The following is a 26,391-nucleotide window of genomic DNA, read 5'->3' as shown; positions in this document are numbered from 1 at the left end:
GTGTAAAAACCTATATTACATATTTCATTTTTTATAGAATTATTTTTAATTTACCATAAAAACAAGCTAGTATACGAAAAAAGTATATATATATATAGTTATGTTTTTAGTATCATGTTTGTTAGAAATATAAAAAAAAAGTATTTTAAAATTTCTCACTAATTATTATATAAAACACATACATGTTTTCTCTCTTCAATTTTCATGAATTTGATGGGACAATTATTGTATAAAATATAAGTTTTTACAGAAAAATGTTAAAAATAATAAAAAAGTGTATTTCAAAATTTCTGATAAAATTTATACGAAATCAAGTATATATGTAAAAATATTTGTTTCTTGAATTTTCTATATGAATTTGATGGTTTTCAGATCATAATAAATCATTGTATAACAGATTTGTCTTTAGAGAAACAAATCGTTATTTATAACAAGTAATAATCATACATACGTACAAAAAACAATTTTTAATCCTGCAGCTACTAGTTTCGCTATTTTAAATTAATTTTCAATTTTAATGATTTTTGTCATCGTCGTATAAGATTTTAAAGTAATGAAGGAAGGAAACGATAAAATATACTTTATATTTTAATTATATATATAGTTAATAAACAAAATATATATAATAGAAATCTAATGTAAAAAAACAAATGTAAAATCTATAGATTATATTTCTATACATACGTAATGAATTAACTTCCAATGATTGCATTTTTGCAATTTTTTTATTAGCATCCTCCAACAACTTTACAAGTTCTTCCTTAGTAGGGCTTTTCCTGTCTTTTATCTCTTCATCAGAGGAATACGTCGTCGAAGGACTTCGAGACGAATTCGTAGACTCGTCCAAATCTTTTATTTTTCTTTTCTTGCAACTTGTGTCACTGATGTTCACATTCATCTCTTCAATATTTTTACTTTTCTGTTTATAAACAATAATGATATATATTATAATATTGATATAATTGACAAATGACAAATTTCAGCCGGTTATAAAATAATATAAGTTGCGGATAGAACAATAAGACAGTTTATTGCATATAAGAATACTATTTTCTTATTTAAATGAATTGCATGGCAGTAAAATATTCATTATATGTAGAATTTTCCTACACAAATTTGGATATAATTATTGCATAACCTCAAGTGATGTAAAACAAATTTATAGAACAAAAATCAGTAAGATTTTTAAAATAGAATCATCCGTCCTTTAAATTTAATAACATAATAAAATAAGAAATAATATATATATTGTTACGCTCGACACGCGTTCGCCGCACTCGCACAGTCACCACACTCGCGAACGCGCCGCGCTTCCCCGTCACCGGGAATAAAAGGTACTCTCTGTTATATAAAGAACGGATTTATTGCTCTAATACAACAGGCCACGTCTGTCCAGTTCGAGATCCAGAGCGTAAATCTGACGACCGGCTGTTAGTAAACAACGTCGTCAAGCAACCCGTTGTCCGGTTGCGATATTCTTCTGCCGCCCAGGCGTCTAACGGGCGATACGGCACGAGCGCACAGCGAGCGCACAGCACGGGCGTAACACTACCCCCCCTCTTCTAAAATTGTCGCCCCGACAATCCGGGAGGGTAGTTTCTTTTCGCGGTCCACAGCTCCTCTGCTCCGTGGGCTCCAGGGCACCGAATAGTTCACTTGCCCTCCTCGAGCTGCTGCTCCAAGTCAACGGACCCTATTCCTCTTGGTCCCTGGTAGCCGCACTCCAGGTCTCCAACCGCCCCTCTTCTGGAGAGAGCTGGCCAGGCTCCCCCTCTGACGGTCCCAGGACGACCCCGCAGGAGCTCCGCTCTTCTCCCGGTGTGGTCTCCCTCGCTGCCGTCCTCCTCCGCTGCCGTTCCCCTAAATCTTCGGACAAGGGGGGGGATCTACTCTCTGTGGACCCAACGCCCCGCAGGGCTCCCCAAGTCCCCGCCCGGCATTTGCCCTACGGCCCACGGGAAAACCACAGATCAAAAAAACCGTGGGCAGGCGGTCTTCTTAAAAAAAAAACTTCCTCGAAAAGTCTTCGGCCGATGTTCCGCCGCGGTAACCACATCAATCCGCATACCGCCGACTTCTCCTAGGAAAACAAATATTATGCGCAGCAAACAAGGAAACGAACGGTTAAAAATTTTAAACGAAATCATAACACGTTGCATCAAAATTCTTTATTACAAATACATTTTTATTAACATTTCTGCTGAGTTCGACTAAGCCGAGTTTCCCTTTTCCTCGGGACATTCGGAACGGAAATGCCCGGTCTTTCCGCATGTCCAACATTCTCCGCGGCCAACGCTAAATTTCCCCTTTCCCATTTGTCCCTTAATCTCTCCCGCCTCCTTTTTTTCATTATTTGAAAGATCCTTTTGCTCCCCCTGAATTATTTTTAATGCCTTCGCTCTTTCGACGGCCCGATATAAGGAGGTTATCCCCTCTATTTGCAACGTCCGTCGGATAAAATGATCCGAAACGGCGGACACGAATTGCGAGCAAGCGATTTTATCTCGCAATTCATAGGGGCACTCGGGTACGCAAGGCGAGACAGACGCTCGATATCGGAGCCAAAAGCAGTTAGATCCTCCCCAAATTTCTGTTTACGATTCGTCAGCGCGGAATAACTGTTTTGAGAAGAGTATCCTTCCCCGAATCGCAACTCGAGCTTTGTCCTAAGCTCCGCAAAGCTCAACCGCTCGACATCCTGTACTGTTTCGAGAATCGAGCGCGCCCTTTCCCTCAAACTTGAGGCTAACGCGACGGTTTTCGTCGCGTCGTCCCAGCGATTCGCCCGCGCGATCATACTAAGTTGGGAAAAATATTCTTGTAACGGAGTCGTCCCATCGTACGTATCAGGCTTGAGCTTGTAACCAAGCCTGTCACTCGCGTGCACGACACTTTCCCCCGCGCGCTGGGCACGCACCCCCGCGCCGCTCAGGGCTGCGTCCCCCTCGAGTGCGACCCGCGCCCCCGCGCTGTTCGCGACTTGCGTCTCCGCGCCGCGGCCGCCCGTGACTCGCGCTACCGCGCCGCCCGCGACCGCGCCCCCCTCGCAAACGTCTCGCGTCCTCGCGCCGTTCGCGACTCGCATCTCCGCGCCGCGGCCGCCCGTGCCTCGCGCTTCCGCGTCGTCCGCGACCACACCTCCCTCGCGAGCGTCCCGCGCCCTCGCATCACTCACGGCCCGCGTTTCCGCGTCCCCAGACGCTCTAATATTGAGAGGACTTAGCTGCGAGATGTCGCTGGAGTTCGTCCCACGGAGACGACGTAGCTCCTCCTCCTGGCGGCGGAACGTCTCCGCGTATTCGCGCTCCCTCCGCTCCTGTTCCTCTCGTAAGAGACGGACCTCCTGGATGACCGTCCGGAGGGTTTCTGTAACCGACGACATTGTCGTCGCTTCCGTAGCGTCCCGCTGAGGCGTCTCCACCCGAAGCCTTTTCCTTGTAGCCATGGGTACGCTCATCGTCACACGTCCGATCCCGGCTGAGCCCCCAAAATGTTACGCTCGACACGCGTTCGCCGCACTCGCACACTCGCGAACGCGCCGCGCTTCCCCGTCACCGGGAATAAAAGGTACTCTCTGTTATATAAAGAACGGATTTATTGCTCTAATACAACAGGACACGTCTGTCCAGTTCGAGATCCAGAGCGTAAATCTGACGACCGGCTGTTAGTAAACAGCGTCGTCAAGCAACCCGTTGTCCGGTTGCGATATTCTTCTGCCGCCCAGGCGTCTAACGGGCGATACGGCACGAGCGCACAGCGAGCGCACAGCACGGGCGTAACAATATATATGTATTTACAAAAGAATATGTTCTTCTATTTTTTTCTTCTGTTGTCTTTTTTGGCATTTTACCGACAAGTTTGTCATCGCAGGTTTTCTTTACGTCGAATCCTTTACGGGCATCCTTTGACTTATTGCTATTTCGTTTCATTTTACATTCTGTCTTATATCTCTTCAGCTCTTTTTCAATTGCATCATGGTTATCTACACATGAAAAAGAAATAAATCTGAAGAAATTCTAGCGTGCATACCAAATTTTAAAGGTTAGATTAGGTCATATAGGTTAGGCCAGGTACTAATATGCTAATTATCAAATTATAAGCAGAATTAATACAAATAAGGAATAACGAACCTGAGAACATAAGGACCTTTCCAGTATATTGTTTTTTATTGTAATAGAACCGAACAGCCTCTCCTTTTTTCACCGTTTCATCGTCGAAAATAACATTTTCGTCATTTACCATGCAATATGACTCGTCTTCGTCGCACTTCAAAAGAAACATTATCCAAAGCGATATGAAAAACACAAAATCCGTAAGTACTTTCAACAAAAATAAGATAATATAAGCGAAGATCTTGGTGTGATTCCGAGATCCACGAGATGCACGAGATGCGAGCGGAAGCGCGAAACGGTGCTCAACCATGTGAGTGTTGTGAGTACATGCGAGCAGCGAGACCAGCGAGACGCAAAAAACCGCGCGTACTGTGCGCCTGCGCAATAAAAACCTCATCTCACATCTACGGTCTACCTACGACGCTATAAAAAAACAATTGGTAATTATATAATTTAAAAAAACAGTAGCACTTTTGACAAATTTGAGATAAATTCTGCAATCTATATGTATGTGTATACATTATATGCGTAATACGTACATATTCACAGAATGTCTTATCCCAAAATATTACAAATTTTGCTGCGCGCGATAACTGTCGTCAACTATTGACCTCCACTAATGTCGAAGTAGAACGATTTAAATTCTTAGATGTTTTTACGGTGCTGATTTTGGTATGAGATATATTTTATGCATAATGCGCATTTTAATTCATTTCTCCTCTCTTTTATTTAATTCATTAATAATAATAATATGATTATAGATTATTGCCTCCTACATTTGTTGCTCCATATCATTCACCATGTCTGATAGTGATGACAGTTATAATGACAATAATGATTGTCAGCCCAGAAAAAAATATAAAACATGGCAGATGGACCAAAGCATTCCGGTACGTACACAAATGTAACTGTTTCTGGATTAATTAAATTAATTAGGGGCTATATACATACATACATACATACATACATACATACATATAAATATATATATATATATATATATATATATATATATATATATATATACGTGTGATTTCTGCCCAGTGCTCTGAATGTTATGTGATTTTCGCCCAGTGCTCTGAATGTCATCTAGTCATACATATCATGCTTTGATACAAGGAACGTGAAAAAGAGCAGGAAAAGAAAAGAACAAACAGAAGAGACAGATTCAAGCTTTGTCTTTTAATCTGGACGAAGACAATGCCGAAAAATCCCCGCAGTCAGAAAATGAGCAATCTGATGGCCTCGCGATTAAGAAGATTAAGAAAAATCCAGATGTAGATACAAGTTTCTTGCCAGATAGGGAAAGGGAGGAGGAGGAAAATAAACTTAAGGAAGAATTGAGGCAAGAATGGGCTAGAAAGCAGAACGCGTTGAAGGAAGAAGAAATTGAGATCACATTCAGTTATTGGGATGGATCTGGCTATCGTCGGAGTGTTATAATGAAGAAAGGTGAATGTCTCAGTGATTTAGAGAATTTTTAAGTTATTAAAATACTCCAGTGTCACTTTTGGAGTAACATTGGCGTGATATATAATGTTCTACTGCATAAATTAAATTTTCACATACAGGTAATTCTATCTATCAGCTTCTTCAGAGATGTTTAGAAATTCTGAAGCGTGAATTCAGCGAGCTTAAAACAGTAATGGTAGATCAGTTAATGTATGTCAAGGAGGATCTTTCTTATATTACCGCACCATTATACGTTTTACGATTTTATTGTAACTAAGGTAAAGATACTAAGTGATAAAACTTATGAAGCAATATCACAATGTTGGCATGTTATTTTAATGTTGTATAACGATTATATTGCCACTTGGCAAGATGAACGAGATTATGAACATTGTATGACAAATATACATTACCATAAATATTTCCATAATTGGAAACAAACCATACTAATAAAGAATTCGCATAAGCATTAAATGATATACATAATTGCGGATCGCTTAATATCATTATAGCAACACTAAAGCTTTGTGTACACGATACTAGAAATCGGTCCGAGTTTCGGTTTAAGCCAATCAACTTGCAGCTCTTACAGAAAAGCAGCAGTTTTATTGGCTTAAACCGAAACTCGGACCGATTTCTAGTATCGTGTACACAAGGCTTAAGAGAGACAAAATGATCATAATGTATCGGTCGCATTATTGATTTCATAATAACAATTCCAGTATACAGTATAAGAATTGACGAAATTCAGAATACAGGACTTAATTGCAATTAGATAATTCGAAACTGAATTTACACCTTCTGCTGACAATCTAATATTTTTGTTGCCTTTAACCCATAATTGCAGCAATCTTTTCATAACACCTAAACAAACTAGATGCATATAATCCAGTGGAATTTGTAAAACCATATCAATTAATAATTTTTCTAATATAGAATTACCTATGTGATGTTCAATTTGAATTCGATTTATAAATGTTTCGTTTGTACGTAAAGTACAATCAATTTCAGGAAAAATGACTCTATTGTGGAAAAAATCGCCTTCTTGTACACATCTAGAACATGAAAAATATCCAGTATGACTTTTGGTATATTTAATAAATGATCTAGCCGAAGCGTCACATATTATTGCATTAATAATAACCGTATAGAAAGTTCAATAAATTCATTTACAAAATCAGCATCACTAGGCTTGCGCATACCATGATATACTCCAATTATGAAAGGCACTGTATATTATGGCATCAATTTCCTCAATAGATGCCATAATAGGCCAAAATTGACTGCCAGAACTCTTGGACAGTGGCAAACCGTCTACATTTACATTTAATTTTATTTCCTTTGTTTTCAAAAATTTGAGATATATTTTTATGGATCGCTCCAGAGCAAAAGAAAGGCCAAAGTGTATGTAGTGACCATTACCTATAACTTTAAAATTTACAAACGCATTTCGTGGGATTTGAAGTAAAACTCAACATCACTAGGCAATTCTACATGACCGTGTTTTCTTAGAATCAAAAGTAATTTGTTAGCAGTGTTATGTGAAATATTATCTTCCATTATTATTAATCTTTGTAAATCTGTTCGTAAAGTCGTTTCATCCATACAATCTGTGACATCTTCTAATGTCACAGGAGTGTCATTTTGTGATTCAATATGAGGTTCTTCATGTTTGCTTTCTACATGAGACTGTGATTCTAATGCATCTAATCCGTTTAGATCTGTAACATTTCTATAAGAAATACAACCAATATTTACTGCTTCATCTACCGATTCATCTACCGCTTCATCTACCGCTTTAAGTACTGGAGAAAGTGCTATGTTCCGAACAACTGATTGCAACAAAGGAGGATCTTCATGACATTGTAATTTATTGCTTATTAACTGATTCTTTCGTCTCTTAGATAAATACCGTATATCCTTAGCCATGATGCAGGCAAGTTGTGGTCACTCACAGATAAAATGCTATACAAATATTACATTACGTTAAAAAATGGAAAAAATAGTTTGAAATAACTATAATGTTTAAATTCATAATTTTTTATTTATGAATTCGATCACCAAATTTTATTCTAACGTATATATACATACTTTCTAGTAGGTTATTTCTTGTACGAGGACGAATCAAAGTCACGTCCGCGACCGTCTCTCGCCGGCGTCGCGTCCTTTTACGAGCGACGACGGGCCGTCGCGCGAACGAGACACCCGCGAACGTGGTACACGATCTCCCACGGACGGGCGCGGTCTTTTAAATGTATATTGTCGCGATCGTGGCACGATGGCACTAGCGGAACTGCGGAAAGAGACCTATATTATAGTATGATATGCACAACGTGTTCTAACCTAGCTTCTAACGTATATGTACATACCTTCAAATAGGTTATCTCTCGTACGAGGGCGAATCAAAGGCACGTCCTCGACCGTCTCTCGCCGGCGTCGCGTCCTTTCACGAGCGACGGGCCGTCGCGCACACGAGACACCAGCGAACGTGGTACACGATCTCCCACGGACGGGCGGTCTTCTAAATGTATATCGTCGCGATCACGTCGCGATCGCGGCACGATGGCACTAGCGGAACTGCGGAAAGAGACTTATATATTATATTATAGTATGATATGCACAACGTGTTCTAACCTAGCTTCTGTACATACCTTCAAATAGGTTATCTCTCGTACGAGGGCGAATCAAAGGCACGTCCTCGACCGTCTCTCGCCGGCGTCGAGTCCTTTCACGAGCGCCGGGCCGTCGCACGCACGGGACTCGCGCGAACGCGGTTCACGATCACGATCTCCCACGGACGGGCGCGGTCTTCCAAATGTATATCGTCGCGATCGTGGCACGAGGCAGGATGACACTAGCGGAAGCTGCGGAAGCGGAAAGAGACTTAGGGCCGGTTTACAATCAGTCGTATGTCGGAGGATATTTTCCGTTTCACGCACGATGCGCATAATGCATAATTTATCCTTGTTATTCATCGAGTGTTAATAAACAAGGATAAATTATGCATTATGCGCATCGTGCGTGAAACGGAAAATACCCTCCGACATACGACTGATTGTAGACCGACTTTTAGGGTATTTTCCGTTTCACGCATGATGCGCATAATGCATCATTTATCCTTGTTTATTAACACTCGATGAATAACAAGGATAAATGATGCATTATGCGCATCGTGCGTGAAACGGAAAGTACCTCCTAATGTGCACAACGTGTTCTAACCTATAATAGCTCGATCAAGTTATCTCTCGTACAAGGGCAAATCAAAGGCACGTTCTCGACCGTCTCTCGCCGGCGTCGCGTCCTTTTACGAGCGACGGGCCGTCGCGCACACGAGACACCCGCGAACGCGGTTCACGATCTCCCACGGACGGTCGCGGTCTTCTAAATGTATATCGTCACGATCGTGGCACGATGGCACTAGCAGAAGCGCGCGAACTTGCGCGCGCCGCTATGGCGCATGCTATCGATGAGGTTATATAATATTTATATAATATCAACGCAACCGTTGTTGTATAACATGCATATATTACAGTTGTATTAATGTGCATTTATTATAACATATAAATAACGTAGCAACATAATAGTTTTATAACCTAGTTATATTATAATGATAAAGTAAAGTTATATAACTGTTATGCTACTCCAGTATAACACCTGTTATATTATCTGTTACTCCTACGTTACATATCAATTATATTTGGTGTTTGCTGGGAACTGACAGCGCGCTGTTCGCGCAAACGCACTGAGCGATGAGCGCGCACGTACGCGTATATGCTGTCTCTTTTCAGTGTAGCAATACTGTCATGGAGGGGCCCCGGGGGGACGCTCGAGATGTTCTCAAACGCCATCTATCGAGGCAAAAGCAACCGTAGGACGACGACGACGTTTCTTAATTGTAAAATTTACCATTTCAGACTTTACATCGTAATATCTCCGCTCGTAGTGCACGCAGCGGAAAAATAAAAACACTCTTGTTATAAATTGACCCCAAGCTATCGATCAAGCCTACTTAGAACTTGATCCGTTCACTCGTTATTGAGATCTCAAAATCTCAGGTACTCGCAACTCGTGCGTTCGCGTAAAAGAGTCACGGTGCGTCTCGCTCCGCGTGTACTTGGCGCAAGACACTACCGTGTCTTTTGATTTGACAGGCAAATCAAATAGCTTTGAATCGATATCGAAATGATGAAATATCGATGTCTTAACAGAAAATACATAATTTGCCTGTTTACAGTCTGGCGCGATGAATGTATGTCACAAATAATCTCTTCTTTTAAGAAATGTCATAAAGCACAATATTTTTTAAGAGTAGTTGCACTACAATTATTTTTCAAAGCAATATATATATTCTCTTTGTAGTTGGCGTAATTTAAAGATTTCATATATTTTTTTGAAATAACATATCACTTAGGTTGAGTTAGGTAACGCAATTTTGTGATATAATTTTGTTAAGGAAAAATAAGGCTACTACCACTTAGGTTATTGGTACGTATCACTTGGATTGAGTTTGGTAACGCAATTTTGTGATATAATAATAATTTTGTTAAGGTATATATATATCACTTGGATTGAGTTTGGTAACGCAATTTCGTGATATAATAATAATTTTGTTAATGTACTAGATGCGCAACTAAGTTTCCGGGTTTTTTTGATCAATAAAAAATGGAAAATTTTAAGAGAAATACAAAAAATGGTTTATTCAAAGTATCGTCCCTCGCTAGCTATACATTTTCGCCATCTCTCTGGCAATACATGAATACCACGACAATAAAACGACGCGTCTTTGGACCGAAACCATTCATCCAACCAATTTTGCACTTCTTCGAAATTGGTCAAGTGTAGCCCAGCCAAGCCATGCGCCATCGACCGGAACAAGTGATAATCGGAAGGCGCCAGGTCTGGCGAATACGGCGGGTGCGGTAGCAGATCCCATTTCAGCGTTTTAATGGTGTCCTGGACGATGGAACTGCGATGGCACGGAGCGTTGTCGTGCTGCAATATCACTCGTTCGTGTCTCGTGTCCCATTCTGGCCGTTTTTCGAGCAATGTATGGTTTAAATTGATCAGTTGTTGTCGGTAGCGATGCCCATTGACAGTTTTGCCCGGTTTCAGCAGCTCATAGTACACGATTCCTTTCTGGTCCCACCAAACGCAGAGCATTGTCTTCTTTCCAAAACAATTTGGCCGTGCCGTCGATGTTGATTCTTCACCAGGTGAAAGCCACGATTTTTTGCGTTTGGGATTCTCTAAATATATCCATTTCTCATCGCCAATAACAATTCGATGAAGAAAACTCTTTCTTTCATGCCGCACACGGAGAGAAAAAATAGGGAGTAATCCCATAGAGTTACTCTCCTAAATATCACATGGGCGCGAATCGAGCCTAAGGTCCGACTGCGCCAGTAACTGTACCGGTGGCGCCACCGATTTTCTACTGACAAATCATTGCACTAATATTTCCAGCGAGCTAACCTGAATTTTTCAGTATCGCTCATGGAATAGCTTCGGGTCGAAACAACAGTACTGCAGCAGCAGCGCGCTGAACGTTTTGCATGCGAGCTGCATCGTGATCAAAATAAATCTTTGCAGTTATACATAATATATATATATATATATATATATATATGTATATTGTTAAACGGTAAGTTATATACAGGGTGTCACTGAATGTTTGGTACTTTTCTCATATTTAGATAGAGCGAGCCAAACTGAGTCGAAAAGTCATGTACCATTTTGCAATTTTCGCGATAGTTGATGAGTTATTAATGATTAAAAATCGCCGTATTGGCCCGCCCACCGCCAAATCCAAGCGCGCGGTGAGATGCGGCCGCCTCGCGGTCGGCGCGCGGGCAGTTGTTTACTCCAAGCGGCGATGATGACACGGCGCGACGCACGAGCGGCGCGTAACGCCGGGCCCCCGTCCTGATCGATGATAGTTTCTCGCCTTTTTTAAACAGAAATAAAATTTTCTTACATAGAAAAATTTTTTGTGCGTACGTATGTACATACGTGTGTACATGCATACACACAGGAACATATCAATTGTACTGCTTAAAAAAGCGATTACTCAATTTACTTTTTTTCTTTTAGTAAGTAACGGTTGTCTTTAAGAAAGAATATTTTCTTGATGATAGTCTTAAAATGTACAAATTTTAGAAAGAGTCTTTATCATGTACTCGAAAGAAGAATTTATACTCCTTCAAAGAACATAATAAAATTTTATCAAAGAAAAGTCAAAATAATAAATAAAGTAATATGAGGACCCTCGAGATTAAAATAGGAGAAGTCAAGGCTATGAGGGTCAGACGCAGATCACAGTGAGTAATATCAGAAATAACTGATTTATTCGTCGTTTTGATACATTACATCGATCCGTACGTTTCGGCTCAGTTTTGAGCCATCTTCAGCGGTAGTTACAGAAATTAAGTTACACGTTCTCCTGTACCGTATGGTGAGTATACTGATTCAAAGTATCAGAAAAACAGATCAATTGATCCATATCTGTAAATTTGTTCAATTAATGTTGAGATATTAAAAAGATCCCTTAGGAAACTCACCATTCGGTCTGAAAAACGTGGAATACAGAGCCATGTACATAATGAATACTCTCTGCGAGAAGACTTGACGATCTTGTCGACACGACACACAATGATATGAAAGGTCTTGCAAGAAGAGGCATGTCGTAGGTCAACACACCGGCGAGGATTATAACAAAGCACGATTTGACACCGTCACAATATTACATGTACCAATAGTAAAACCCCGATTTGCCAACGACCAAAGTTCATGAGCATGGATTACAATTTGCTCAAAACCGTGACATATGCATGATGCAAAAAATCCGTGTCAGTTTGAGACGGTGTCAAATCGTGCTTTGTTATAATCCTCGCCGGTGTGTTGACCTACGACATGCCTCTTCTTGCAAGACCTTTCATATCATTGCTGTGCATGTGTCGTGTCGATAAGATCGTCAAGTCTTCTCGCAGAGAGTATTTATTATGTACATGGCTCTGTATTCCACGTTTTTCAAACCGAATGGTGAGTTTCCTAAGGGATCTTTTTAATATCTCAACATTAATTGAACAAATTTACAGATATGGATCAATTGGTCTATTTTTCTGATACTTTGAATCAGTATACTCACCATACGGTACGGAGAACGTGTAACTTAATTTCTGTAACTACCGCTGAAGATGGCTCAAAACTGAGCCGAAACGTACGGATCGATGTAATGTATCAAAACGACGAATAAATCAGTTATTTCTGATATTACGCACTGTGATCTGCGTCTGACCCTCATAGCCTTGACTTCTCCTATTTTAATCTCGAGGGTCCTCATATTACTTTATTTATTATTTTGACTTTTCTTTGATAAAATTTTATTATGTTCTTTGAAGGAGTATAAATTCTTCTTTCGAGTACATGATAAAGACTCTTTCTAAAATTTGTACATTTTAAGACTATCATCAAGAAAATATTCTTTCTTAAAGACAACCGTTACTTAATAAAAGAAAAAAAGTAAATTGAGTAATCGCTTTTTTAAGCAGTACAATTGATATGTTCCTGTGTGTATGCATGTACACACGTATGTACATACGTACGCACAAAAAATTTTTGTATGTTGTTAGAAAATTTTATTTTTATTTAAAAAAGGCGAGAAACTATCATCGCTCAGGACGGGGGCCCGGCGTTACGCGCCGTTCGTGCGTAATCATCGCCGCTAGTAGAAAACAACTGCCCGCGCGCCGACCGCGGGGCGGCCGCATCTCGCGCTCGCTTGGATTTGGCGGTGGGCCGGGCTAATACGGCGATTTTTAATCATTAATAACTCATCAACTATTGCGAAAATTGCAAAATGGTACATGACTTTTCGACTCAGTTTGGCTCGCTCTATCTAAATATGAGAAAAGTACCAAACATTCAGTGACACCCTGTATTGTTAAACGTTGATTATAGATTAAAACACTAATTTGATCTCACTTTTGTCTTTTTTGGTTATTTTGTATCTAAAACTTATTAACATGCATGCAAGCGTATTATAGACGAAAGTTATTGGATGTCTATAATGATAAATAAATATTAATTTGCAGAAATAGAATATTAATTTTGTGGTTATTTGAAAATAAATAATATCATGGATGAGGTGATGCTTGTATCAATGGATTTGAATATTTCTCCTATCATTCCAAGTCCTTTAAATGGTTTGCTTTTTACCATATTTGTACTGCTAAAGTTATCATTTTTTTTCTCTTGTCGAACATTTGTCTGATCTTTTTTCACATTATAAATACATAATTTCAAAAATATAGTTGTGGCAGATACAGTAGAATCTGAGACTTATATAGTACATGCTGTAGTAATTCAAGTGCATGTTTTATCTACTGCAGATTCACTTAATGAAGCAAGTACACGGGCAAGCAGTAATAAACCAAGTTCAGTCTTATCTATTCAACCATCTGATGAAGCTCGTCTCAACAATTATGTTTACCACATATTGATGACATATCCTGAAGGCGAATTTCAAATAAGTTGTTTTGATTTCCAAAAGGATAAAGAAAATAGGTCAGAGCTTTTAGAAAAAAAAAGGCAGACTATATTTCTCTACTTCCGTTATCGCCAAGTTATTGATATTTCACGAAATACGACGAACACAATCTTGGAGGTAGTTTTATATTGTTTTTTATTTTATTCTGATATCATATTTTTATTATAATTTATTAATACTCAATTATTGTATGAAGTATAAGCCCAGATAGATTTGAAGAACTAGCAGAAAGTTGTGCGCAACTTTTTACAGGATTGTTAAAAGAAGGATTTTATACTAAATCCACAAGTAATCACTCTGCTGGTGGAGTTCTTCAAACTCAGTACGATTATTTGAGAGAAAAAGGGAGAGGAATCCATCTGACACCACCTACTCGTGCTTTAAAAAGAAAAGAACCTGAAGGTAATGATTGTATATATTAATTATAAAATTAAGCAATGTAATTTATTCATTGTTAATAATAATAATAATCTTTTTATAGAAGCACAGTACTCGAAAGGTTTTGGGGAGATTCAAGAACTTGTTCAAGTCATAGATGACAATTATAAAAGAAAATGGAATAGTACAGCAGTAAATGAACGGCAGCTTTTTTATCAAAAGAACAATTTCGAAGCCATTTTCACAACGTTACCTAATCTCGCAAACCCATCAGGATACACTTTAGTATGTTTATTCAAGTTAATTGTAATGTATTTAATTAATTTTTTATTCATATGAATTATTTTTGTAAAGGTACAGGAAGACTTTTGTGCATTCTTTAGCAAGTCAAGTGATTTGTTTCAGAAGAAGTGGCCTTCGATTGCCAACAAAATTGTTAAGTTGGCAGAATCAAAGAAAAGTGATGTTCTCATAAAGAATATTTTGAAAGAAAATAAAAATTGCTTACAACAAGGTATATATTACAGTTTCGACGAAGCTGCGAATGGGACTATTATTTATTAATATACAAAACAAACGTTATTTTTCCAGAAACGAAACCTATTTTAGCCTTAAAGTTACTGCCATATTTATTTAAAAAAATTATCAAACAAACCACTCAGTCGTCTGGACACAAGAATTGGTATCCTGAAAAAGAAGAAGTCGAAAAGACTCTGTGGTTGCACATAAAAGTAAAAATTAATGAAATTGCGACTATTATTGTATTATTCACCTAAATTATTTTATTAAACATTGTAAATATAATTTATTTTTTAGGACAGTCAAAAGTTCAATCTACATTTACAAGCAGCGCAGATGAAATTAAAACAGCTACATTTAGTCCACAAATTGACAATACAGCCGTACGTTGTTATTTGTGGAGAAGATCTGAGTACAATAACATCTTCGTTTGTTGTTGTCGACAAACATATGTTTCAAGTCACTTCTCCAACTCAAGCAGTGGATATATGCTTAAAGTTTGTAAAAGTATTTCATAAGCCATTTTCTCATATATGTAAACATGTATGGCAATTTCTTTTGAGGCAAGTTTACGATTTCGATGTCCCTGATTTGAACAAAGGCGTCGTTACTTTGATAGAAAACTTGCGCCTTATTGATTAGGTAACTATATCTGTTCATTTTTAAGAGTTTAATCTTTAATCGTTTAGTCATCAGTAGAATTGATGTGAGAACGACTGTGATGTTATTCGCTTACTCATAACTTAATATTTAAGATAAGTTTATGTTGAAAACTTTGCAGTTTATTATTGTAGGATACTTATGGTCTTGTCATAAATTGTAATACATTGAAAAATCTATATTTTATTGCAATAAAATGAATGTTTATCTATTATAATAAATATCTCAGGATATTTCTTCTATTTAATTGCTCTATCAATAAAGTCTTAGAGCCTTTTGTAACTATAGTTTTTGTCAAAAATTTTATTTCATTAAAAATTCTAAAATAATATTATAAACATGTCAGAATATTCCTTTCATTCTAATAGCTTTATCAATAAAAGTATTCTAGATAAAGAAATATTGAGATTTACTCTATCATTGTACAACAATCCGCTTCTCTCACGCAAAGCAGTAGATTTTGTTATTCAACAGTTTTCAAATTATACAGATAATATACTTATACCTTTTTTACAAAATGAAATCTAAACGAAACTTCAAAATGTATTAGATCCTCTATCTTACAGTAAAATTAAATTTGTTCTTCAAGAAAATAAAAACATTTTCCGTAGCTATTTTACTGAACATAATAGATTCCAAATTTATACACAGAAAAGTTATTATACGCCGCCGCAATCTTTCGAAATTGGCAAAAGTAATGTTTTTGGCGAAATTGATAATTCGATAGAAGTTGTCGAAAAAAGCGTTTATGCAGTTCACGTTCCATTACAAGATACCCTTCAAAAATTTTTTTCTATTCCTGGGATGTTCGAGGAAACGTTTAAATATGTTAACAGTCTCTCTGAAAATGATACTTACTTAACTAATATAATTCAAGCAAAATTATGGAAAAGTAAATATGCTAATCCATATAAAATAGTCTTTCCTTTGTTTTTGTATTTTGATGAATTTGAATGCGGTAATCCTTTAGCGAGTTATGCAGGAGAAGAAAAATTAGGTGGAATTTATGTTTCTATAGCATGTTTACCTCCTCAATTAATTGCTAAATCAGAAAATATTTTTCTTTCAACCTTAGTTCACGCAAAACACTTGAAAACTTTTGGAAACTCAGCAATCTTCAACAAAGTAATCGATGATTTGAATATTTTATCCAAAACTGGTATTACAATTAAAGTTAATGGACGGAACGAAACTATTTATTTTGAATGCCCGTTAGTATTAGGAGATAATCTAGGAGTAAATGTTATTTGTGGATTTAATCAATCCTTTCAAGCTCATCATTATTGTCGAATTTGCGTATGTCCTAAACAGTTATGTGAAAAGTTGTGTTGCGAAGATGAAAATTCTTTAAGAACTCGAGAAAATTATGAAGCTGACCTTCTTTTAAGAGATCCATCTAAAACTGGAATTAAAGAAGAATGTGTATTTCATAAAATAAACAAATTTCATATAACAGATAGTTACTTTTGTGATGTTATGCACGATGTCCAGGAAGGAATAGGAGCTTATACGATTGAAAATGTTTTAATGAAATTAATTAAGAGTAAAGTAATATCTCTCGAAGTTTTAAATAATAGAATCGCGAATTTTCCTTATAATGATACAGAGAAAAAAAATAAGCCTAGGCCTTTATATTTTACTATAAATGAAAGTGGAAAAAATAAACTGAAAGTTAAACAATCAGCAGCCGAATTACTGTGTTTGAGTAGGTACTTAGGTCTAATGATTGGAGACTTGATTACTGATAAATATGAGCATTGGAAATTGTATCGATATTACCGTAAAATTATTGGTATTTTAATGAGCCCTATTATTTTGAAAGGGCAATTAATAATTTTAAAAAATCTGATACAAAATTACAATGTACTATATATAAAACTTTTTGGAAAATTAAAACCCAAAATGCACTTCTGGTTACATTACGTTAGCATTATTGAGTTGAATGGTCCTCTTGTACATTATTCATCCATGAAATTCAAACGAGAACATAAAAATAAAAAAGAAGTGGCTTTGGGAACCACATCGAATGTAAACTTGCCTCTTACAATAGCCATACGTGATCAATTACAATTTTGTTATTACATCGAAACACATGATGGTATTAAAGGTGATATTACCCCTGGGCCGATGGCACAAGAAGCAAATATTCACTTGGCTTTAAAATATTTCGATCCACAAATAACAAACGAAACCCTTGCATTTACGTTGAAACATATAGAAATTCTCGGCAAAAAATTTTCTAAAAATACTGTATTTATTACAAATTTCAACAGTGATGGTATTCAATTTGGTGTGATAAAACGCATATTTTATTACAAAAATAAAGTCCATTTTCAAACTCAAATACTTGATAAAATCGGTTTTAACGACTTTTTTCATGCCTATGAAGTAGATTCGAATATAAATAAGAATGAAATTTTAATAGATGCATCATATATTCCACGATTACCACTTTGCCTATACTTAAAGAAAAATAATGTTGAATTTGTAGCGTTAAGATATGATTTATAGTATTAAACTATTTGTATATTTATTAAATAATGTACAATAAAATTACTTGTAATCAATAAAAAATAAGAATATTTGTATTTAAATTTATTATCTTGTATATATACATACGAACTTGACGACCCGAAGCTATTCCATGAGCGATACTGAAAAATTCCGGTTAGCTCGCTGGAAATATTAGTGCAATGATTTGTCAGTAGAAAATCGGTGGCGCCACCGGTACAGTTACTGGCGCAGTCGGACCTTAGGCTCGATTCGCGCCCATGTGATATTTAGGAGAGTAACTCTATGGGATTACTCCCTATTTTTTCTCTCCGTGCAAAAGCAAAATTTCGGAAGTGGCTCTTCGATTTTCCATCTGTCTCTCAGTCAACTCATGCGGCACCCATTTTCCTTCCTTTTGAATTTTTCCCATGGCATGTAAACGTTTGGAAATACCTTGGTGAGTCATGTTGTTTACGAGCTATGTATTGGACTGTAAGAAAAAAGGAGAGAGCGATACTAAGTGAGATGTTTATGTTATTTATAAATTATTTGAACAGGTTTTCAAATATTAGTGCGCAAAGGCAGCACAAATTATCAATACATCGGAATATACATAATTAAATATATATACATATCATTAATGAAATCAAATAGATATATTCTGATAAGTAATAATGAATTAGACCAATGAATTATCATTGAATCATTGAATTTAAAAAAGAATGGGATTCATAATTGAATATTAACTCGAAGGACCATGTAAATTATAATTGCGTCTTATTTGCAAGAAATTGAGTATTATTTTTGTGTCTTTTAAAGAATTATGAAAGAAATGGATTACTTGTCTTATCAGAATATATTTAAACATATCAACGCATGAGAATCATTAAATTATCTCATCAGAGAATGCACATCATAAAGGTATCACATCTAAGCATGCACAATATATCTTTGATTCACGCCGACGAATTATTGAGTATTTTTAATTAATCTCGTTGATTAATTTTACAACCATAAACATATGTGACAATATCTTGACTAAATGCTTTTGATAGATATTAACTCGACTGTTAATGAACGTAATTACAATAAAAGTATCATTGAATTAAGTAATGACAAACGTTTGATTAGTAGACGTAGTTTATGACTAACAAGAACTCGACAGTTTTAATGAGCGTAAGTTATAGTGAAGAGAACGTTTTGTTTCTGGTAAAGTCTTTATGGATTGAAGTTATGCGCATAACTCGTGGCTTGAATCGTTGATTGAGTGATGTTTCTGAAACCAAGAGAGTTACGTCTCAAACTTGTCTCAGGTTTCGATGAAACGCTATTAAATACCTATTTGCTGGCTGCGCTGTTCGCTGAACAGGCAAAGAGAAGATCTCTCGGAGATAGCTAGTGTCGTGTTGGCACTAGCTCAGATCTCTGCGATGTCATGTCGGCATCACATCTTTTCTTTATATCGATCACCATGAATGAATACGACACGTCGTCGTTGCAATGAGAGACTCTAGGATTGCTGGCAACGATCCTTCGCCGTTGTAGAGGAAAACACAATCATGGCTGGAACGACATGCTGCTGCCATGCACAGGAGATTCCCGGCTACTTCTCGTCAGGACTCGCAGCCCACAACCGCAACTATATGGCTTAATAGCACACGCAGAGCAGCTAACGTTACCGCTCACAACACATTGGCTCAATCACACTTATGAAACCGATGTTACACAAATCTACGGAACGACTGCTAAAACGTGTTGCTCGCTTGAACCTTTTAGAGAGAATGGCCGAAACCGTCGCGCCGAGAGACGATCGTCACTTCGTCTTCTTCCTTGCGGAAATCGGACGCACGCATTGACAACGTGGTAAACATACCTTAGTTACCACACCGCTTGCAAACATTGGAAGTACGCTTGGCGATAACGTCAAGTACTCTGCCTCTCCTCGCGAAATATCATTGCGCGGTTCTTTTAAACACATGTTTAATGCCTCCGCAAGTTGATCTTGTGTTTGCGTATCATCTTCATCCAATAACGCTTGCAGATCGGCGTCCTCAATTGTTTTTGGTCTTCCGGAGCGCTCCTTGTCCTCAGTGTCGAAATCGCCACTTCTGAAGCGTTTAAACCAATCTTCACAGGTAGTTTTCGATGGTGCATGTTCGCCGTAGGCCTCCTCAAGCAAACGACGTGCTTCAGCTGCATTTTTTTTTTCAAGTTAAAGCAGAAAAGCAAAGCTTCCCGCAAATGCTGTTTATTTGGCACAAAACTCGACATCTCCGTTGTTAGAAAAAATATTTTTGCGTTGCGATATGTGTTTATATAACAACTGGTTATTGTTAACAGATGTCCAAGCTATAACTTCAGACAACTTCAGACATGTAAGTCGAGTACATGTGTTATTGGTGCCATCTATGTGTGAAACCCGGAAACTTAGTTGCGCACCTAGTATATATATATAATATATTTAAGAGAAAGTAATTGTATATTCCGCCAATAATTTGACTAACGAGAAAATATTTATTAATTTCGACTACGATTGGCTAGCTAAAGAATGTTAATTAATTTAGAATTTATTGCGAAAAATATTACCCCAGCCAGGGTTTGAACCTAGAACCTCCCGCTATCCGTGCAGGCGTCGTCCCAATTCGACCACTGAGGCATGTGGTAACATTTATCGCAATAACAAGCATATATATACGTATACCATCTTAATCGAAATTAATAAATATAAATATTTTCTCGTTATATATACAGGGTGTCCCATGGGATTGTGTTGAAACCAATCAGCTGTCATTTGCGAATGCATGTAGTTATTGACATGGCTAAAGCTGCGTTGAAAAAAGAAAAGTCTGCAATTTTGAATGGGTATAAATTAAATTGAACAGAACGTTTGCATATCAATGTATTTATTCATGAAAAATATGCCAATATTTAAGTAAAGTTGAGTAAACTAGTGATAAATATTTTCGAAGTGCGCACCATTTGAATCGGTACAGAATTCAATTCTTTTACGAAAACTCGTAAAAACTTTCTTTAACGTATCGTCTTTTATGTTTTTGACAACTTTTTTAATTGCTGCAACTAAATCTGGAACTGTTTCCGGGTTTCCAGAATAACAATTGTCTTTAACGTACCCCCAAAGAAAGTAATCACATGGATTCAAATCCGGTGAGTATGGTGGCCATTCTAGACCCCCCGGAGCAAATTTCGGATATCCCAGGCCGATGACTCGATTGCCATAAACTTTATGGATGGTTTTGAAGACCTCCTTGGTTCTGTGTGGTGTCGCTCCATCCTGCATGAAATGATATTCTCTGATCAGGCCTCTTTTCTTTGCATGAGGGATTAATTTTTTTTCGAGAAGCTGCTTGTAACTTTCACCATTGACCGTTGATTCGAAGAATTGCAGGTAAATTCCTTTGACCGAGATCGCAGCCCATACCGTTATTTTTAATGGATGCAATGGTTTAGCGAGAGAAACGTTGGGATTTTCCGACCCCCAAAATTTAGAAGTTGAACGAACTTACCTTAAGTGAAGTTCGACTATAATTATGCTGTCTCGTCCGGATGGATATATGTGTAGTGCGCCCCCTGCGCAGTTACCAACAGGCGATTTTAAAGACTCTAAAACGCGCGTTTTTCTCGGTCCGCGCGCGAGTCGAGCGTCCCTTCCCCGCCGTAGCGCTTCATACTTTTAAAGCTGCAAATCTGAAATTGGGGATTGGGAGGGTGGGACTATCCATCCGGACGAGACAGCATAATTATAGTCGAACTTCACTTAAGGTAAGTTCGTTCAACTTCTAAATTATGCAACGTCTCGTCCGGATGGATATATGTGTAGATATTTAAAGCCCAGATTTGCACCCGAGATCCTGTTTGCGATACAGAATCCCAATCATGCACTGTGCAATACAGAGAAGATCAATATGTTAACGGGTATTAAGAATGGTTTGGTCTGCAAAAGGTTTAAAGATGAGCAAGGATTGCGGTCTTCCAATCTTCGAAGTCTTGAGACTGGCTGGAATTTTGATGACCAAGGTTTCGGTAATTGTGATGTTTGAAAGTTATATAGCTGCTAGCGTTTGCAACCCTTGAACAATTGTGAGCGCGAGAAGCGTCACCAACTTTCTAGAGAGGACTTCCAGCGAGAGATCCTCGTGGGGGTATAAAGTAGATCAATAGGTGATTACCTGCGCCGGAATCCCAAATAAAAATGTATCTAGGACGCTGTGGTTTCAGCGCCGCTACCTCTTAAAAAATTCTTCTCACCAACGGGTGTGAGCCTATTTCTTCTGCAGAAAGCAGAAAAAAGGCTTGGCGATACGTTCAGAGTTAATCTCGTCAATTTTTCCCTTTTCTCTGGAGGAATAGAAACTGAAAAATAAATAGAGCCAAATATGAACCCTAAGAAATGATAGGGTGTGTAAGAAGAAAACACACTTTTCCGTTCGTTAAGGTGATTTGACGTCTAGTTATTGAGATATTAAATCTCAAAGTTGGCATTTTTAACATAGATTTTATGGGAAATTGTACCGAAACATACAATTTTCGAGAATTTCACTCACTATTTGTAAAGAAACAAGTTCAAAAAACTGAAAATAACATTATTTGATTGTCTTCTCTAGATAGTTAAATATTTTGATTGTCTTCTCTAGATGGTTAAATATATCGATAACTGTCTTGTTGTTGTCAAAATTTTGTTAAAAAATATTAGTCATAATAAAGTTACTTTATATTCCTCCCTCTCTATTTCTCTTTTTGCACGTAATTTCATCAATTTATTGGCCTTTTAAAGATATCAAATTTAAACGACTTCCTTTTAAATTTCGATATCTTTGTCGTCGTAAATAGTTACGTTTTTTTTTTTTTTTTTTTTTTTGGACGTATTACAAAATGACTGGTCTCTAATCCGTGAATAAAAAATACGTCGCAAAATTAATCTTTTCTGTTTTTCACTTTACTTTTACACTCCACGTCCAACATACGCAATACTAAATCTTGATAAAATACAAGCAAAAGAGTCTTATTGTTGCTCCACGTTTCCTAATAACGGATCAAATAGGAACTTGCTTGAAAACGTAGTAACTGGCACATCTTCTTTTTACGCTAGAAAACGAAAATTACATATATGTGCATACAATAATACGTAACGAAATATCGCAAGGATATTTATAAATATGCATGGTATGACTTGCATTATATACAGTTGCATTATATAATTGCTATGAACCGTATTAGTCATTGTGTAAAGGTTTTTGGAAAACAAGTATTTTTGGTTCCATGTAGAAAAAATAAAAAAAAATATCTCTGCGTACATATGAAATCTAAACAAAAATAGAATAAAATCTCCGTTTTACTCTTTCTAAATTTTCATTTATCGTTTACTTCGTTTAAATCATCGAACCATTGTTCGTTAATTGATCCATTTTCCGTTTTCCGTATTTTTTTTTTTTTTTTTTGTGATTAAACCAATATTAGTAACAGAAGACTGAACAGTGGTCCAAGCTCATCGAAAACATTCCTTTTTTACCTATATTTAGATATGATTATATCTGTATAAATTTGGCAGTGGTATAGGCACATATGTTATCCGCATTTCTGGTACTCTGCTTGATTCTTCTACAGTGTATAATGATAGCAAATCCCTAGATATGTTATAAAACTTTACCTTACTCATTTTTTACAAATATCTAATCACTTCAAAGTGTCTCGCGAATTCATCAGGTATACAACATATACCATTCGTCAGGATGATCGAACGTGAGCGTTCTCTCTTCACTTCTTTGTCCTATTTTCGACGTTTATAGTTGAAGTCACTCCATTGAGTTCATCTTGGATTTGCTGAAGAGTCTTGCCTTTTGTTTCGGGCAACAGTAATACCGTGAAAAAGATACTAATGATGCAGAAATCTTTGGATATCCAGAAGATCACGTACTTGCCATTGAACGCTTCTTCAAGATTGATGGAGAACTTGGCTATGATAAAGTTCAAAACTTTGCTAAAGAAAACAGTTATAGTAGAAGTTCTAGCCTTGATGTTCGAAGCGAACATCTCACCCATCAATGCCCACGGAATCGGATTCCAGCCTACGCTGTACGTGGCAATGTAGACGATAAGCGTGAACATCGGCAACCAGGATATCTGCTCTATCATTCTAGCACTTGTTAGGTATAAGACAAAACGACGTTGACGTGTAATAAGGCCAAAAATTCAATCAAAGTTGATGAATTGTCGCGTTTCTTGACGGCCTTTCGATCAGCTGTACGCGACGTGAATATGTGGCAGCGCCGTGCCGTTGGCACTGGCATGATAGCTGTTTACAGCAAAGAGATGCAATGTCACGACATTTCTCTTGTACGAATGTCAACTAAAGTCAAATCTTGAACTGTTTACATTTATCAGTAGATAAATTAATACATAATCAAATGAAAAGTTACATTATATAACCAGTAATTATACAAATGTCTAAATTATATCCATAAAAAATTGTTTTCCTTAAAATCAAATTTAGGCCTTATATTGACTCATATAGTACTTTGCATCTCCTTGTCTGATAAATGAATGGAGGGTTCAAACTCCTAATGAGGTGGATGGTGCTTAAAGGGTAACTTATAATCTGTAACCGCTTGAAGATTCACTGGATCGGATGTATTTTCCGTCCATTTGGATCAATAAACCGGATAGTCTGCCGGCTCTGGTTACCTGATTTTATTCTAACACCTTCTGGAGCGGGACCTGTAGCGGTGTGACGACTGGCTACTGCTGCTCGTGGGTACTTAATTCGCTGCTGAGTCTCCTTCGAGAGCGTCAAGGAAGCATTGACAATGTCCTTGGAGGACTTCCCCTCGAGACTGTTCTTAATTTGCTTACTGAAAGAATTACTAATTAATAAATTATCTGCCGAAACGGTGTCGGTTGTGGTCTTGGCCAAAGTATTAAAGTCCGGCTTGATATGAGCCCGTCTAGACAAGGGACGGCGATAGTATAAATCTGCTATATTCTTTACTCCCTTGTTGAGTTTACCGACTGCAGCAAAAACCTCGACGATGAGGGACCTTTGCGTCTCTCGTCTGAGAAGGTCCGACAATGCCTCTCCGAAAGCAAGGAGGGCGAAGCCGACCTGATCCTGGTTGATACAACAGTACTCGTCTCTCTTGCCTATAGCCCTATTTTTTAAAGCCGATTTGCACTCTGGGTTTAGCTTAGGAGCCTTGATGAAGGCTAATTCCTCCGAGGAAGAGTGCTTCTTTAAGTAGAGCTTCTCGCTAATCCGCGGGAAGGCTCTTCCAAACCAGCTCACGCCACTGCTGAACGACAAGGTCGTTCCAGGAATATCTGCTGTTTGACATACGGCAGCGAAAAACTATCTAATTAGGGTATTCGCCGAATTCTCAGCTGCAGCGGGCTCCGCCAAAACTATTGTCTAGCTCGGGGAGGGAACGTGGGCAAGCCATCATCTGAATGGTTATTTACCACCGCTACAGCCGAAGAAAAGGTATTCCGATTAATCGGAAAAGGTTGTGTCGACTCCTCTGTCTGTGCCACAGAACTGGGATGAGCGTACACACCTGTAACGTGCGGATCTCTTGGCCTAACCTGTCTAGCAGGACTTGCCATTTCTGCCACCTGAGAGACAGATCTCGCTCGACCAGGGCTGTCCTCTCTAATGATGTCGTCAGAATTTTTCTCTCCGCATCCGACTCTCGGTCAGTGTGACATGCGAGAGCAGAGGACACGGTCGGCGATAAAGAGGCGACATGTGGATATCTAACCTCTCTCCTCGATAATACCTCGATCAGCTGCGATAACTAGTTTTCCAGATCCTCGATGCGATCACGATGACTGGACGACGATGACTTCTTCCTCTTCCTTGATTTATGCGTAGATTTGTCCATTTATACTCGATAAATGACGGAAATCTAGCAAGGATAATAATCACGCTGTTGATAATCGCAAAACAGGAAAAACAATGAAGCGCTACGGCGGGGAAGGGACGCTCGACTCGCGCGCGGACCGAGAAAAACGCGCGTTTTAGAGTCTTTAAAATCGCCTGTTGGTAACTGCGCAGGGGGCGCACTACACATATATCCATCCGGACGAGACGTTGCATAATCGAAAGTTCTGCTTATTCACATAACCATTGAGCCAGAAATGTGCCTCGTCCGTATAAATTATTAATTTTTCATCAAGTTCTCCAGCCTCAAACATTCCATTTATTGTTTTGCAAAATTCGAC

The 26,391-nt window shown here is 37.9% G+C and overlaps 2 protein-coding genes and 1 long non-coding RNA gene across 6 annotated transcripts; all 3 read right to left on the bottom strand.

The window, feature by feature from the left end:
* Window positions 1-706: 706 nt before the first annotated feature.
* On the bottom strand, window positions 707-8,956 carry LOC139782931 (uncharacterized). 4 transcript variants are annotated; one of them, XM_071722015.1, is made up of 7 exons: window positions 8,784-8,956; window positions 8,216-8,428; window positions 7,934-8,141; window positions 7,656-7,871; window positions 7,477-7,529; window positions 4,131-4,266; window positions 707-3,982 (listed from the first exon to the last, which is right to left on the bottom strand). In XM_071722015.1, the coding sequence occupies exon 7, from the start codon at window positions 3,455-3,457 to the stop codon at window positions 2,435-2,437; it is 1,023 nt and encodes a 340-aa protein (XP_071578116.1). In that variant the 5' UTR covers window positions 3,458-3,982; window positions 4,131-4,266; window positions 7,477-7,529; window positions 7,656-7,871; window positions 7,934-8,141; window positions 8,216-8,428; window positions 8,784-8,956; the 3' UTR covers window positions 707-2,434. The 4 variants fall into 4 exon arrangements, with proteins under 4 accessions (XP_071578116.1, XP_071578115.1, XP_071578117.1 ...); XM_071722014.1 differs by having other exon boundaries at window positions 7,656-7,857; XM_071722016.1 differs by lacking the exon at window positions 4,131-4,266 and having other exon boundaries at window positions 7,656-7,857.
* Window positions 8,957-22,254: 13,298 nt separating this feature from the next.
* LOC139782933 (uncharacterized) lies at window positions 22,255-25,574 on the bottom strand. Its single transcript, XM_071722019.1, is given in 3 exon segments — window positions 22,255-22,530; window positions 24,859-25,408; window positions 25,410-25,574. Coding segments are annotated over 3 exon segments (801 nt in total). The 5' UTR covers window positions 25,506-25,574; the 3' UTR covers window positions 22,255-22,375.
* On the bottom strand, window positions 23,620-24,841 carry LOC139782934 (uncharacterized). Its single transcript, XR_011721064.1, has 2 exons — window positions 24,092-24,841; window positions 23,620-24,011 (listed from the first exon to the last, which is right to left on the bottom strand). It is a non-coding gene; the product is annotated as an uncharacterized lncRNA (long non-coding RNA).
* Window positions 25,575-26,391: the final 817 nt, after the last annotated feature.

This window comes from Temnothorax nylanderi, unplaced genomic scaffold (genome assembly GCF_030848795.1).
Source record: "Temnothorax nylanderi isolate EJ_2023f unplaced genomic scaffold, tnyl_v1.0 TNYL_tig0453_pilon, whole genome shotgun sequence".
Taxonomy (NCBI): domain Eukaryota; kingdom Metazoa; phylum Arthropoda; class Insecta; order Hymenoptera; family Formicidae; genus Temnothorax; species Temnothorax nylanderi.
This window is presented reverse-complemented; position numbering and strand designations above follow the sequence as displayed.

Bases quoted from the DNA above. Each gene is read 5' to 3' on its own strand.
- LOC139782931 (XM_071722015.1), bottom strand. From the start codon at position 3,457: ATGAGCGTACCCATGGCTACAAGGAAAAGGCTTCGGGTGGAGACGCCT.